The sequence below is a fragment of the Pseudorca crassidens genome, chromosome X (assembly GCF_039906515.1).
Source record: "Pseudorca crassidens isolate mPseCra1 chromosome X, mPseCra1.hap1, whole genome shotgun sequence".
Lineage (NCBI taxonomy): Eukaryota > Metazoa > Chordata > Mammalia > Artiodactyla > Delphinidae > Pseudorca > Pseudorca crassidens.
In genome coordinates this window covers 117,049,499-117,066,208 of record NC_090317.1, presented here as the reverse complement: position 1 = coordinate 117,066,208, position 16,710 = coordinate 117,049,499, and the positions used below count along the sequence as shown (strand labels likewise).

Genomic DNA, 16,710 nt, shown 5'->3' with positions numbered 1-16,710 from the left:
AAATTATTGAAAGCAGCAAGGGAAAAACGACAAATAACATACAAGGGAACTCCCATAAGGTTAACAGCTGATTTCTCAGCAGAAACTCTACAATCCAGAAGGGAGTGGCATGATATACTTAAAGTGACGAAAGGGAAGAACCTACAACCAAGATTACTCTGCCCGGCAAGGATCTCATTCAGAATCAATGGAGAAATCAAAAGCTTTACAGGCAAGCAAGAGCTAAGAGAATTCAGCACCACCAAACCAGCTTTACAACAAATGCTAAAGGAACTTCTCTAAGTGGGAAACACAAGAGAAGAAAAGGACCTACAAAACAAACCTGAAACAATTAAGAAAATGGTCATAGGAACATACATATCGATAACTACCTTAAACGTGAATGGATTAAACGCTCCAACCAAAAGACACAGGCTTGCTGAATGGATACAAAAACAAGACCCATATATATGCTGTCTACAAGAGACCCACTTCAGACCTAGGGACACATACAGACTGAAAGTGAGGGGATGGAAAAAGATATTCCATGCAAATGGAAATCAGAAGAAAGCTGGAGTAGCAATACTCATATCACATAAAATAGACTTTAAAATAAAGAATGTTACAAGAGACAAAGAAGGACACTACGTAATGATGAAGGGATCAATCCAAGAAGATATAACAATTATAAATATATATGTACCAACATAGGAGCACCTCAATACATAAGGCAACTGCTAACAGCTATAAAACAGGAAATCGACAGGAACACAGTAATAGTGGGGAACTTTTAACACCTCACTTACACCAAGAGACAGATCATCCAGACAGAAAATTAATAAGGAAACACAAGCTTTAAATGACACAATAGACCAGATAAATTTCATTGTTATTTATAGGACATTCCATCCAAAAACAGAAGATTACATTTTCTTCTCAAGTGCGCACGGAATATTCTCCAGGATAGATCACATCTTGGGTCACAAGTCAAGCCTCAGTAAATTTAAGAAAATTGAAATCACATCAAGCATCTTTTCTGACCACAACGCTATGAGATTAGAAATCAATTACAGGGAAAAAAGCGTAAAAAGCACAAACACATGGAGGCTAAACAATACGTTACTAAATAACCAAGAGATCACTGAAGAAATCAAAGAGGAAATCAAAAAATACCTAGAGACAAATGTCAATGAAAACACGACGATCCAAAACCTATGGGATGCGGCAAAAGCAGTTCTAAGAGGGAAGTTTACAGCTATACAAGCCTACCTCAAGAAACAAGAAAAATCTCAAATAAACAATCTAACCTTACACCTAAAGGAACTAGAGAAAGAAGAACAAACAAAACCCAAAGTTAGCAGAAGGAAAGAAATCATAACGATCAGAGCAGAAAAAAATGAAATAGAAACAAACAAAACAATAGCAAAAATCAATAAAACTAAAAGCTGGTTCTTTGAAAAGATAAACAAAATTGATAAACCATTAGCCTGACTCATCAAGAAAAAGACGGAGAGGGCTCAAATCAATAAAATTAGAAACAAAAACGGAGAAGTTACAGCAGACACTGCAGAAATACAAAGCATCCTAAGAGACTACTACAAGCAACTCTATGCAATAAAATGGACAACCTGGAAGAAATGGACAAATTCTTAGAAAGGTATAACCTTCCAAGACTGAACCAGGAAGAAAAGGAAAATGTGAACAGACCAATCACAAGTAATGAAATTGAAACTGTGATTAAAAATCTTCCAACAGGGCTTCCCTGGTGGTGCAGTGGTTGGGAGTCCGCCTGCCGATGCAGGGGACACGGGTTCGTGCCCCAGTCTGGGAGTATCCCACATGCCGCTGAGCGGCTGGGCCCGTGAGCCATGGCCGCTGGGCCTGCGCGTCCGGAGCCTGTGCTCCGCAACGGGAGAGGCCACGACGGTGAGAGGCCCGCGTACCACCAAAAAAAAAAAAAAAAAAAAAATCTTCCAACAAACAAAAGCCCAGGACCAGATGGCTTCACAGGTGAATTCTATCAAACATTTAGAGAAGAGCTAACACCCATCCTTCTCAAACTCTTCCAAAAAGTTTCAGAGGAAGGAACACTCCCAAACTCATTCTATGAGGCCACCATCACCCTGATACCAAAACCAGACAAAGATACTACAAAAAAAGAAAATTACACACCAATATCACTGATGAATATAGATGCGAAAATCCTCAACAAAATACTAGCAAACAGGATCCAACAACACATTAAAAGGATCATACACCATGATCAAGTGGGATTTATCCCAGGGATGCAAGGATTCTTCAATATACGCAAATCAATGTGATACACCATATTAACAAATTGAAGGAGAAAAACCATATGATCATCTCAATAGATGCAGAAAAAGCTTTTGACAAAATTCAACACCATTTATGATAAAAACTCTCCAGCAAGTGGGCATAGAGGGAACCTACTTCAACATAATAAAGGCCACATACGCCAAACCCACAGCAAACACAATTCTCAATGGTGAAAAACTGAAAGCACTTCCTCTAAGATCAGGAAGAAGACAAGGATGTCCACTCTCACCACTATTATTCAACACAGTTTTGGAAGTCTTAGCCACGGCAATCAGAGAAGAAAACGAAATAAAAGGAATACAAATTGGAAAAGAAGAAGTAAAACTGTCACTGTTTGCAGATGACATAATACTATATATAGAGAATCCTAAAGATGCCACCAAAAAACTACTAGAGCTAATCAATGAATTTGGTAAAGTAGCAGAATACACAATTAATGCACAGAAATCTCTTGCATTCCTATACACTAATGATGAAAAATCTGAAAGAGAAATTAAGGAAATGCTCCCATTTACCATTGCAACAAAAAGAATAAAATACCTAGGAAAAAACCTACCTAGGGAGACAAAAGACCTGTAGGCAGAAAACTATAAGACACTGATGAAAGAAATTAAAGATGATACCAACAGATGGAGGGATATACCATGTTCTTGGATTGGAAGAATCAATATTGTGAAAATGACTATACTACCCAAAGCCATTTACAGATTCAATGCAATCCCCATCAAATTACCAGTGGCATTTTTTACGGAACTAAAACAAAAAATCTTAAAATTTATACGGAGACACAAAAGACCCCGAATAGCCAAAGCAGTCTTGGGGGAAAGAAACGGAGCTGGAGGAATCAGACTCCCTGACTTCAGACTATATTACAAAGCTACAGTAATCAAGACAATATGGTACTGGCACAAAAACAGAAACAGAGATCAACGGAACAAGATAGAAAGCCCAGAGATAAACCCACACACCTATGCTCAACTAATCTATGACAAAGGAGGCAAGAATACACAATGGAGAAAGGACAGTCTCTTCAATAAGTGGTGCTGGGAAAACTGGACAGCTACATGTAAAAGAATGAAACTAGAACACTCCTTAACACCATATACAAAAAAAAACTCAAAATGGATTAGAGACCTAAATGTAAGACCAGACACTATAAAACTCTTAGAGGAAAACATAAGAAGAACACTCTAACATAAATCACAGCAAGATCTTTTTTGATCCACCTCCTAGAGTAATGGAAATAAAAACAAAAATAAACAAATGGGACCTAATGAAACGTCAAAGCTTTTTGCACAGCCAAGGAAACCATAAACAAGATGACAAGACAACCTTCAGAATGGGAGAAAATATTTGCAAATGAATCAACGGACAAAGGATTAATCTCCAAAATATATAAACAGCTCACACAGCTCAAAATTAAAAAAACAAACAACCCAATCCAAAAATGGGCAGAAGACCCAAATAGACATTTCTCCAAAGAAGACATACATATGGCCAAGAAGCACATGAAAGGCTGCTCAACATCACTAATTATTACAGAAATGCAAATCAAAACTACAATGAGGTATCACCTCACACCAGTTAGAATGGGCATCATCAGAAAATCTACAAACAGCAAATGCTGGAGAGGGTGTGGAGAAAAGGGAACCCTCTTGCACTGTTGGTGGGAATGTAAATTGATACAGCCACTATGGAGAACAATATGAAGGTTCCTTAGGAAACTAAAAATAGAATTACCATATGATCCAGCAATCCCACTACTGGGCATATACCCAGAGAAAGGCATAATTCAGAAAGACACATGCACCCCAATGTTCATTGCAGCACTATTTACAATAGCCAGGTAATGAAAGCAACCTAAATGCCCATTGACAGACGAATGGATAAAGAAGTTGTGGTACATATATACAATGGAATATTACTCAGCCATAAAAAGGAACGAAATTGGGTCATTTGTTGAGACGTGGATGGATCTAGAGACTGTCATACAGAGTGAAGTAAGTCAGAAAGAGAAAAACAAATATCGTATATTAATGCACATATGTGGAACCTAGAAAATGGTACAGATGAACCACTTTGCAAGGCAAAAATAGAGACACAGATGTAGAGAACAAATATATGGACACCAAGGGGGAAGGGGGGGCGGGGAGATGAATTGGCAGTTTGGGATTGAGATGTATACACTGATGTGTATAAAATTGATGACTAATAAGAACCTGCTGTATAAAAAAAATAAATAAAATAAAATTCAAAAATTAAACAAAAGAAAAAGAAAGGTTAAAGAAAAGAAAAAAAATTCCCAAGTGTTCATTAAATCTGTGTATTATCCTATGTTCTCTGAACCAAACTGATGCACCAAACAAGTTTTATATGATTCTCTCTATATAAAGAGTTTCCTTTTTTCCGAATTAAAATCATATTTCTCTTTCTCTCTCAGTACTACTGAACATGTTTCCATTCTACTGCTGGAATGAGTTATTTACTGAGTCATTCTTGTCAGTTACTAGCAGTAAAATGTTTTAAAGACTTAAGTCAGTGGTCACACAGTGTAAATTCGTTTTCCAGTTACACAGTTTTTCACTGGCTTCATTAGGAAAACATACAGCTGATGGTGACTGAGAAGTTATTATTGTCTCTCTGTTAAAGAGACAAAATGAGAGAGGGGGGCTTCCCTGGTGGCGCAGTGGTTGAGAGTCTGCCTGCCGAGGCGGGTTCGTGCCCCGGTCCGGGAAGATCCCGCATGCCGTGCAGCGGCTGGGCCCGTGAGCCATGGCCTCTGAGCCTGCGCGTCCGGAGCCTGTGCTCCGCAACAGGAGAGGCCACAGCAGTGAGAGGCCCGCATACCGAAAAAACAAAAAAAATGAGAGCGGGCCTGAGAGCAAGTGTGGAGCACAGGGGCTCCAGAGCCCAAGCGCAGTGCAGTCACTTCACTCCAGATGCAGCTGAAGGAGAAAGAAGGGGAATGCCAGAAAAGCAGAATGGGACTAACGGACCTGAAGAAAACACGCCGAATGGGTTCATCTTGGTAAATCAGAGTCCAGTATTTACCAGGCAGCAAAGCCCTCAAGAGCACAACGTTTATCTAGAAGATACACAGCGCACCTCGGCGGGCTGGCCACACCTCGTGGGGGAGCTAGAGGCACACGGCACAGAGCCCCCCAAACTGCTTTAACCATCCGACTATGGAGAAGGGGAAAGATGCTTACTTGGGTGTCACAGGAGAAGACGACCTCTTAGAAACGCCTGCTGGAAAATCGCATCTTCTCAGAGGGGACATGAGGCCCACGCTGGGAACGGAAGTTGTTGTTTTTGGCCCCCTCTTCATCTTCTCCGTCTGTAGGGGACACAGAATAGGACGTCCATGGCCCATGACTGCCATTACTTCTACAATTTCTAAAAATACCCCAGATAGAAGCAATGCACAGCTTTCTTTCAGAAGGAAACATACGGAGCTATACTGCTTCTCACAATGGGAATCTTTGCAGAGAAGCACCAGGGGGTCATCATATTTAGGTCATTCAGCTAAAACAAAAAACAAAAAACCCCTCAGCCTTAAAACATAAAGACCGCCTTCTCCTTGTTATCTTACAAAAAGCTAACAATGGAACCAGATTATGGTCCTGGACATACAGAAGCTGCAACGAGTACCAAGATATACAATCACTATTAAAACAAACAAAAAAAAGCTATAGGTGGGTGCAAGACAGGGAGCTGGGGACCCTAACAGTGTACGCAGTTTAACGGGGACTGCAACCCCTCCATCCCTCTATGTCTTCCCCATGGCCTGCCTCACATGGGCCTCTGTGACTGGCCCGTGGCAGGCAGTCTGCAACGGTGGTCCCCTTCTCTCCCTATTGTGATTTTCCGCAGCAAATCCTCACGCAGCCCCCATGCCTACATACGTTAGCCCCTTCCACAGGAATCCACCCAGCAGTAAAACCCTAGGGTCTGAAACATTCACTTCTCCTGTGAGAACCTTGGGATCACACTGGATTAAAAAAATAAATATGGTGTTATAAAATAAATGCCCAATGGTAATGTGGTGTTTAAAATGAGTCCGGATGTCATTTGATGCTCCTTGCTTTAACAGGTGGAGCTCAGTTCCCTTCTCCTCAAGCGTGGGTTTGGTCTCTCTCTCTCTGATCTCTTGCTCTAGGGGAAGCCAGCTGCCATGTTATCTGGACACTCAAGCAGCTGTCTGGAGAGGTCCATGCAGTAAGGAACCGGGGCCTCCTGCCAACGGCCACGTGAGTGAGCTGTCCTGGAAGAGCCCCAGCCAAGCTTTCTGACGACTGCAGCCCTGGCTGCCATCCTGACCACACCCTCATGAGAGACCCTGAACCAGAAGCACCCAGCTAAGCCATCCTCAACTTCTGACCCAAAGAACCAGTGAGGTAATAAACATTGGCTTTAAGCTGCTAAGATTTGGGGTAATTTGTTACATAGCAGGTGTAACTAACGGAAGTAGTATGGCATGTATAACTTCTAAACAAATCTACACAATCGGGGGTACCTGCTCAACATCTGCCTTACTGATAGTGTTACCATGACGACAAAAATGTTTAAAGCCCACTGCTGTGGATGAAGGTTGACCTAGAACTTCAGTTCTAGTTGCCTGTAGAGGCAAGACTGGCCCAGAATCAGACATCCTTAAAGAAGCAGAGAAAGGGCACTCGGAACATTCCTTCTGACGCCCGTCCTCTGGAGGACAGGCTATAACGAGGACAAGGGCTTTAGGAATCTGTTCCAAGGCACTAAGATTTAGGAGGGTGCAAAAAGTTAAATGATTTTCAAAGGTTGGGTGCAGTTTTAAACCAAATCTGCCCCTTGAGCAGTCCCTGGAGATAGATGGAAATAGACCCCAGGTCAAGTGCAGGCAGTAATCACACTGTCAGATAAACCAGTCCTGAGGGGCAAGTGGGTATAAACCTACCGGAGAGGCCTCCGCTCCTGCAGGGGCTCCTTTCCCAGCATCTCCTACGCCAGATGTAGATGTCGTCTTCTTCTTCTCGGCATTTCGAGTGGGAGAAGACTTGTAGGAAGATTTAAGGGGGCCAGCAGGAGCTACACGAGGACAGGCATGGGATACTAGAGAGTTACAGTATAAAACCCAGAGACACAGGGAGCATAGACGGAAAAAGTAGGGGGAACAGAGGGTTGGGAAGAACACCACATTTCTGTTAAAATGTGACACGGGCAATCCACATTCTCAAAATACCACCACACTTTTTCTAGTGTACACAGAATAGACCATATCTTAAAAGACCCCCATACTCAATGCTCAAGAGTCCAGTTCATTTCAGGAGTTCAAAATCTGGGCTTCAGAGCCAGATGGACCTAGCACCATCACCTAATAGCCGGATCACCTTGGGTAGGTGACTTAACCTCTCTAAACATCAATTTCCTTGTACAGGAGACAGTTAACATAGAGGACCTGACTGCTGTCCTTGGAAGGGCATGTTCACAAGGTTGACCCTTGTAAGCATCTGGAAACTTGGATTTCAGGAGGGTTCTCACCATTAACTGATGAGTAGCTCACTGCGCCTCAGCTGTCTATACAAACAACATGACTGATCTTGCTTTCTTGCTCTGAGTCTGGAATGTGGTATGTGCCTGGCAGGGGGTGCCTACGTGACCAGCGCTGGGCGCTGAGTCTCTAACGAGCCTCCCTGGTTGGCAACATTTCACGCGTGTTGTCGCAGCTCGTTGCTGGGGGACTCAGGCACATCCTGTGTGACTCCACTGGGAGGGGACTCTTGGAAAGCTGCACCTGGTGTCCTCTGGACTTGCCCGTGCGCCAATTCCCCATGCTGATCATGCTGTGCGGCCTTCCGCTGGAACATCTCAGCTACGAGCGCCACCACATGCTGAGTCCTCTGAATCCTCCTAGCGAATCACTGAACCCGGGGTGGTCTTGGGGACCCCTGACACAATTGGCGTCAGAAGCAGGAATCCTGAGAAAGACCCTGATTCCCTGATGTTTGGTAAAAGGAAGGAGAAAGGGGTGGAGGATGACGACCCACTGATGCCTGGTGGCTACGGAGCCCCCACCAGAGGAAACCGCAGCCATGTGAAGATGACCCGTGGAACTCCAAGTGCTGGCTTGCTCCGTCCTCCTGCGGCTTTTGGCCATGCTGGCTTAAGTGAGGGGAAGAGTGCAGCCCAGGTGATGCCTTTAGTTTTCACTTTCTCCTCCAAGTGGAAGTGGGACACAACCTCCTTGTTTTTTTTACCACCAGTGGTTTGGCTGGAATTTAAATTCTGAGTAGTGGAACCAGAACAAGCCTCCATACCTGGTGATTTTTGCATAATGGAGCCTCTGGGAAAAGGGAGCTGTAAAGAGAGAGGCAATCTCCAGACAGAAACACACTTTTGAAGTTTTAAAAATCAACCCGGAACCACTGTAGATACAGAACACCCCTCCGTGGGGCCCTAGCCTGAGAAAACATCACAGATGCTGGCTGGACCATCCGGGTCACAGACAAATGCACACAGGAAAGGGCTCGTTCTCTGATGGGACCATCTGACACGGAACTGCTGGTGGGCTCTCGACTTCTGATGTGGAGCCTGACTGCATTTCTAACTTGTAATTCCTGCCAGAGCTGCAAGCTGGGAAAGGGCACTCAAGGGAGTGTAACCCCTCCGTCCACCTTGATGAGCAGGCTCGACCCACTCTGGGGGATGCACCACTGCTGACGAGACAAGACGTCTGGTGTTTGACTTTCCAGATTGGCTACGGTTTGTTAACAACGGACCGAGAGCCTGACTCTACTTCCCTTGCCCTTCTGCTACGCACACCTCAGAAAGGCAACTTGTTCAATGCACCTGTCCCTGAAAAGGGACTGATCTTTTCTAGGCTGCTCACTGGATAAATGAAGAGGATGGAAGAGACGGGGGGTGATGCAAACCTAGTTTGAAATTTTTTGAAAGTTCAGGATTTTGTCCCAGTTTCTGAGCATGATGTGTCATTCTGCTTAAGTTGGACACATTCTTTTAAAATAAAAATGCCATTGTCCTTCTTGCATTCAACCCTTCCAGATGAAAGGTCCATGTTAGAGGAAGACTGAGAAAATGTAAAGTTGTGATTATGGAAAGGGGCATGCTGATAACAATGGAGAAAAACAAGAAAACCCAGCCCCACTGGAGTGGTGCAGGGGAGGGCCGGGGAGGGGCATTCACGATCTTTCTCTTCCAGAACTGTTTCTGGGAACTCTCCCCTCTTGCTGAAGGAAAACCACACTGCCTTTGCAAGCTGCTGCCAGCGCTTCAGATTCACACAGATTGCAGGTGACAGCGTGACCTGAGACGGCAGGGGCAGGCCAGCTCCTGCGCAGTCCCCGCTCAACACCTCCACACACAGTCCACGCTCGGCCGGAGATGAAGCCAGTGTCGCTTGCAGAACTGTTTAGAATGGACTGCATCAGGCAGTGCCTCTGAAAGCAAGGACTGAGAGCTGGGGGCCCTGTGAGCCTGGACTGCCTGCCCAATGCACATCCTGCGTGGGGTGCCCGAACATCATAAACTCTGTTTCCAGGGGACATGTGTGCTCTCGGGGACTGTACTTGTACCATCACGACACTGCCTCAGCCCTGGATGGCTTTGGGCCAGCTTCATCTTACTGCCCAGCGCTGGCTGGGCCTGAATTGATGCCTCAGGCCAGGCAGAAGAGGTTCATATGGAAACTTACAGAGGAAGCCAGCTGGCTTTCTAAGACAGACCTTGATGGTGACTGGTCTGTGTCTTAACTGTCTAAGTCCAGCACCCCTACATGGCATAAGTGAGATCCACACGGTAGGTTGGCCTCAGCCTGCTATACGAGCTCCTATTGGTAGTAATTCTGCTGTAAAGACACCGTGGCCAAGGACCAAGGGGGTGAACTGTGCAGAGAATAACAGAAAAAACACAGCAGGCCTAACTGCTTTCCCTGGAAAGGCCTGCTTACCACGCTGGCCCCGGCATCGGGGAACTTGGATTTGGGCAGAGTTCCCACCGTTAACTGGTAAGAGTGGCTCACTGTGCCTAAGCTGTTTGTACAAACAACATGACTTACGCTGAACACCTGCTTTCCTTCTGAGTTTGGAATTTGGGTACGTACCTGGCAGGGGGTGCGCACGTGACCAGCCCCCACTACAAACTCTGGGCACTGTGTCTCTAATGGGCTTCTGTGGTTGGCAACACTTCATACATGTGCTAATTCATTGCTGGGGGAACGTGTCCTGTGTGACTCCACTGGGAGAGGACGCCGGGAGCCTGTGCCCGGTCTTCCCTGGACTTTGTTCCATGTACCCTTTCCCTTCGCTGATTTTGCTCTGCAGCTTTTTGCTGTAATAAATCATAGCTCTGAGCTCTCCTGGAGAATCATCGAGCCTGGGAGAGCTCCTCCTGCCACATTTCTCATTCTCAAAATGGGGGTACTTCCTACTTGCCAGGAATTTTGTGTTTGTTTGAGATAGAATTCATACACCATAAAGGTGTACAATTTAGTGGGTTTTAGCATATTTACAAGGTTGTGCAACCATAACTACAGTCTAATTCCAGAACATTTTCAACACCCCCAAAAGAAACCCTGTTCCCATTAAGCACTCACTCCTCTTCCCCCTCCCCTAGTGCCTAGTAACCACTTATTTACTGTCTCTCTGGATTTGTCTATTCCAGACATTTCATAAAAATGGAATCATAAAACTTGTGGCATTTTCTGCCTGGCTTCTTTCACTGAACGTAATGTTTTCAAGGTTCATCATGTAGCATGTATCAGTAATTCATTCCTTTTTATAGCTGAATAATATTCCACTTTATGGATAAACACATTTTGTTTATCCATTCATCTGTTGTTGGATATCTGGGCTGTTTCCACACTGTGGCTAATCTGAATAATGCTGCTGAGAATACTTGTATACTTCATTGTGTATGTTTTCAATTTCCCTGACTCTATACCAAAGAGCAGAATTGCTGGTTCATGTGGTAACTCTAACACTTTGAAAAACTTGTCAGACTGTTTTCCAAGGCAGCTGCACATTTTACGTTCCCACCAGCAGTGTACAAAGGTTACAATTTCTCCCACATCCTCGCCAATACATATTACAGTTGACTCTTGAACAACACAGGTTTGAACCGCACGGGTCCACTTACACGCAGATTTTATTCAATAGTAAATACTACGGTACTATTTGTGGCTGGTTGAATCTGCGGATAAGGAACCAAGTATACAGAGGGCTGATTATAAAGTTAAATGCAGATTTTTGACTGAGGCGGGCTGGTACCCCCAACCCCTAAATTGTTCAAGAGTCAACTGTATTATCCTTTTTTTCTTTGAATTTTAGCCATCCTAGTAGTGGGAAGTAGTATCTCATTATGGTTTTGATTTGCGTTTCTCTAATGACTAAGGATGTTCAGCATCTTGTCATGCGCTTATTGGCCATTTGTATATATTCTCTGCAGAAACAGCACAACTACTTGGAAACAGATATAACTAGGTAGAGGACAATATGTCATCTATATGTTATCTCACTGAATACACTATATCTTGGGAACTGACACGGAGACCAGACATGCCCTAATGTGGACACGGCATTACTCCCTTGCAAAACTCACAGGGAAAACTAGTGCCCATTAATTTTTTTTTTTTTTGGTCCCCATTAAACTTGCCATGATGGTTTGATCTGCTTTCGTCAAGGAAGGGTTTTGACGGTGTGGCCCACTGTTTCTTGGACTTCAGTGTGTAGGTCTGGCGGGGCCTGAGAGCCCACCCTCCTACAAGCTCCCAGGTAATACCAACGCTGTTGGTCCATGGACCACCCCTTGAGTAGTGAGGCTCTAGATACCTGTTCTGTGTCCATCATTGTGCTATCTCATTTAATCCTCATGACAATTTAAAATAAGTCCACTTTAGAGATGAGGAAACTGAGGCTTAGAGAGGTTAATTAACTCACCCAAAGTGGTAAGAGCTAGTAAGTGGTAGAGCTGGTTATGGGACTTCTGAGATTGCAGTTTATAGGCTATTTTACCAAACTGTCTTTTTAAAAAAGTCTACTAACCGCCATAGCTCATGAGATGGATTTTTTTCCCCTAATCCACAGGCCCTCACTCATAAAATAATTTACTCACCTCCGTGACACTTGAGAGAAAAGAAATATAGCAACAATAAAACAGTGGTGGGTAGGAAATGTTATTAACCACAGAAGACATTTCAGGAAGCCAACAAATGTGAAGCAAGATACAAAAGTTCAGGAATAACTCAAAGGCCAACCAATACCATTTGGGGCATTTTCCTCAGTGTCACCAGCTTGGCCTCTTTTACCTGAGTGACTGGCCTGCTCAGAGAGCATGAGTGCACTTCTGCTTCTGGCTAAAGAAGCCTGTGTGGGTGTCAACAGTCGCATAACAAGAAAGGTTTCCATGGGACTAAGGTGCGTGCGATGAGCTGAGGGACGGAATCAAATGAAAATTTTAAAAAGCGAAATTAAAACAAAACAAAATAAAATGCCTAAAACAACACAGTGCATGATGCAAATCAACTTTTGGGTGGCAGAACGAATGTGGAAAGAAAAAAATATTGTAGCAAAGGATGGCTTTGGAGCTTGTCATAGTAAAAGAAAACAGACGCTGTGTCATTTAGAGCTTGGGAGACTGTGTTACTTCTCTTGGGGTGCCAGAATTCATTCAACATGCTGTTACAGAATTAGCGTATCACCTGTATCACCCGAAGAGAATTAGCCCGTATTCCAAGATGTCATATGGACTCAAGAAACCATTTACTCACCAAGTAGATCTAACATTGGAAAAAAAGACTACTCCTACAAAACACTTGTTTTAGGCCCTCTGTTAGGAAATATTTCATAACACACTGATTTTGTTAATGTAGAGATATGCATCCTTTCATACTTTTCCCAAGCAAGTAAGGGCAAAAATTAAATCAGAAACATTAAAAAAAAATAGCCAACTAATTATCTGCTTTAATGGAAGTAGCAGTATCCATAATCTAAAATTCAGTGACTGAAACGTTATTTTGATGGTTTCGGAACATATTATATGATAATGGATTAACTTTTCAATGACTTCGTCTTCTTTGGGTATCCACTAGCCAGTAAATGGCTTGGGAATTTCAAATTTTCAACTACTAATCCACAAGCAGATAATTCAGTTGCCAACAATATATAATAACATACTGATTATCTCTACACATTAATCAATGCAAATATGAATTTAACATCAACTTGTAACCATATGAATTAATGAAAACCTATGGGATATACTCACAGATGGAACAGCTATACAGAATTAAAAGCATGCAGATGTTTTCTCATTCAGCTCCTAGTTAATTCAAGGTTTCCAGCGCTTACCCATGAACTGCATCAGTGAGCTTCAACACTGACACTTATGGGGTCTCTGACACACATGACAGACCTCTGTGCTGGAGGTGCAAGGTCAAAGCCAGTGGCAAAAGACCAGGAACGCACACTGGCCTCTTCAGAGTCACAAACATCCTCCTGCTCACCCCCGGTGATGACTCGATGTGTTAAATACTCCACTGGCACCTGACACTTCTTCAGTGATGCTTTAAGATACGCATCTAATGCATGGAGAGCTTCCCTCCCTTCCTTAACCTACAGACTCTGAAAGGTAGCAATTCAGACTTTTAGTGCCTTCTCTGAGCCTCCATTAGAACACGGCTGGTTTTATATCTATTCAGTTTCTGGAACTGGCACCCGTCCTATACATACCATCTCTCACCTCAAAACAGAGCGCCAGAAAAGGCCACCCATCCTTTTGCCCTTTTAAAGATTTCATATTAGTTCTGAACTTCTGTTTTCAAAAGAGAAACAGGCAGGCTTACAAACCACAGACAAGAGCAGAGCCCCATTTTTTTCACACATCTAAGTCTCCCACGTACCTCTGCCTCATCAATCCCGCTGTTTCTGGCTAATCAACAATATCGCACCAATAACTGGGCAGTTACTTTTTTAACAGTCACATCTGCCCACTGGTCAATTAACCCCAGGCCAGGATAACGTCTACATGCACTGTGGAAAATGGAAATCTCTTTCAGACTGGAAGCATAGCATGAACTCCTGTCCCTATTCAACAATGACCTGGTTGTGAAGAGCGCGTTGCCACTTTCCAAAGTCCCATTAGTGAGGCCCTGGGGCTCCCACACACAGATCGCAAGGCTATGAGAATGGGGCTATTTGCAGAAGGCTCAAGAGGGGCTCTCCCAAAGACCGACGTTAACACGCTCACACTAGAAAGAAGAAAACTGGAGAGACCAGGTCTACACGTTCACTTGCCTCGGTCTGGGGAATAGGACATTGTCGCGGTGGATGAAGACAGGCGCTTACTCATGGGAGGCTCCGTCTGCTTTGGCAAATTCATGGTTGATGTTGAAAGTTTGTCACATGCTGCAGAGAAATGCATTAAAGACATTGGTATTCACACCACTCTAGACTAAGAAACACATTTCCCAAAGTGTTCTTCCTGTCCTCATCCACACGCCTCCAAAACCACTGTGGCACAGCACACTGCTTCCAGCTCCCTGCCCTCCACTTGGCACGTCTGGGAACGCCCGGGCCACAGCAGCCATCCATCTGAAGCAAGTTCTTCTCTTCTATTGCTCAACTTTGTGTTTCTCTTTGATTCCAAATGTTCAACCTCACTCAGCTGTTCAACTAAAGCCATGCTAATCCCACCAGCCAACCCTTTCCTTGTGTCCAGGGACTTTTAAGTCAATTCAGACCACACAAAAACAAAACCAACCTGGACCCAGAGACAAAGCACCACTGCAAAATGTTCTACGATCTGACTGAGACTGGGGGAGCTGAAACCGGACTTTTTCTGAGGTTATCTAGAGCTCAGGTTGCAGAGAGAAGTAATTTGTAAAGCAAGGAGCTGTATTTAAAGCAGAACAACCTTTAGCAGTTGGTTTCTTCCTTTTATCAAGAGATGGGGTCACAATGGCCCTTTCTCAAAGGCTATGACTGTTTATGGTTAGGATTTTAAAATGTGGTCCTGGGTTTGGTACTCTTAATTTCCCTCCGTTATCTCAGACGGGCTTCTAAATGAAACGACTGCAGCAACCCGAGAGGTGCTGACAGTGCCAGCCAAGCCACAACCGAGCTTGAGGCAAAAGGAAAGATGTGTGGCCCCAGCTCTAAAGGCAGCAAACTCATCGACAATATTTTCAAAATCTACTCTTCTACTCACCTTGTTTTCAAATGAGAGAAGTGTCATGTTTGACAATTTCTCCTGACCAAGTGATGACCCTAAATAATTTTTAAATAACTTAGACTGAAGTAAAATTATCAGACAGTCTGTTTGGGTATAAATAAAATATTTAAACTTAAAATGGTATGAGTTTTCATACACCTACTTTTCAATGTTTCAGTTTGAGTATTTTAATGTTCTGGGAAAAATAACCATTAGAAATTACATAAAACCATGTCTCTAGGGGTACACATTTCCCCCTTTGCCTCAGGCTCCGATATGGCTCAGCATGGTACTGGTATCTGCAAATTCAATATTTTGTTCATCACAGATTGTTCTTCATTAATTTTGATTAAAATATTCTTTTATCTTGATTACTGAGATTTCTGCCACTCCCTTAAACTGAGTGCTCCAGTCGAGTACCACACTCACCTCACCCTGTCCCAGGGCCCTGGGTACGATTCCCAAGGTGTCATTATCAACTCTACCTGCCCCTCTCTGTTGGGGGAAGGCCAGTGGCCATATGACAGTGAACGCGGCCCAGGCGGCAAAGTCTCTGCTACTCAGCAACACCAATAAAAATTATTCTTTGTCAAAGAAATGCTGGAGACCAAGGATATTTATTCCTAATGCTATAATTTGACCCTCTGGGTGGCTGGGAAATATTGTATCCCTTTTACATCTTGTTTTTTCTTTACCAGTCAAAGATGGGTTGAATTTCTAAAGTCACTATTAAATGGGAAGAAGGTTTTGCTAGTTCTATTCTTGACCTAGACCCTAAGAATTTCCCAGGCCTGTATACGAAACAGAGAGCCTATTAGAGAGAGGAAGTCAAGAACAAAGCCAATTTATCTCCTTGTTTGGATTCACAGTGTTAGTACTGGTAAACTCAAACACCTCTCCAGGAATCCATCACATTAATACCCAGAACTCCGTGTAATTATAGGTTCTGGTAACCAGAAGTGATTGAAATACCCTACTACTTAATGCCTAAAAACCAATGATACATGAGAGCGTTGAAGATCTAAATGCACAGAAGTCAAACACTGACAAGATTTTCAAGGCAGAAGTTAGTGAGCTAAAGATGAAATGTCTCCAGGGTACTAGGATGTAAGGCATGCACGCTCCACGATGACGAACAAAGAAATATGGGCATGTCATTCACTTTCTAGAAAAAAGTTCTAAGGGGTCAGA

General features: G+C 43.5%; 1 protein-coding gene across 13 annotated transcripts in view; it reads right to left on the bottom strand.

Moving 5' to 3' along the window:
* MAP7D2 (MAP7 domain containing 2) overlaps nt 1-16,710 on the bottom strand; it is a 106,865-nt gene that overhangs the window by 29,718 nt on the left and 60,437 nt on the right. For 6 of the 13 annotated variants that reach the window (XM_067723430.1, XM_067723422.1, XM_067723420.1 and 3 more), the window contains 3 exons: nt 14,604-14,714; nt 7,253-7,407; nt 5,526-5,653 (listed from right to left, as the gene is read on the bottom strand). In XM_067723430.1, coding sequence (XP_067579531.1) covers nt 5,526-5,653; nt 7,253-7,407; nt 14,604-14,714 — 394 coding nt within the window. The remainder of the gene's footprint in view (nt 1-5,525; nt 5,654-7,252; nt 7,408-14,603; nt 14,715-16,710) is intronic. The other 7 variants (XM_067723421.1, XM_067723423.1, XM_067723426.1 and 4 more) reach the window with 3 other exon arrangements.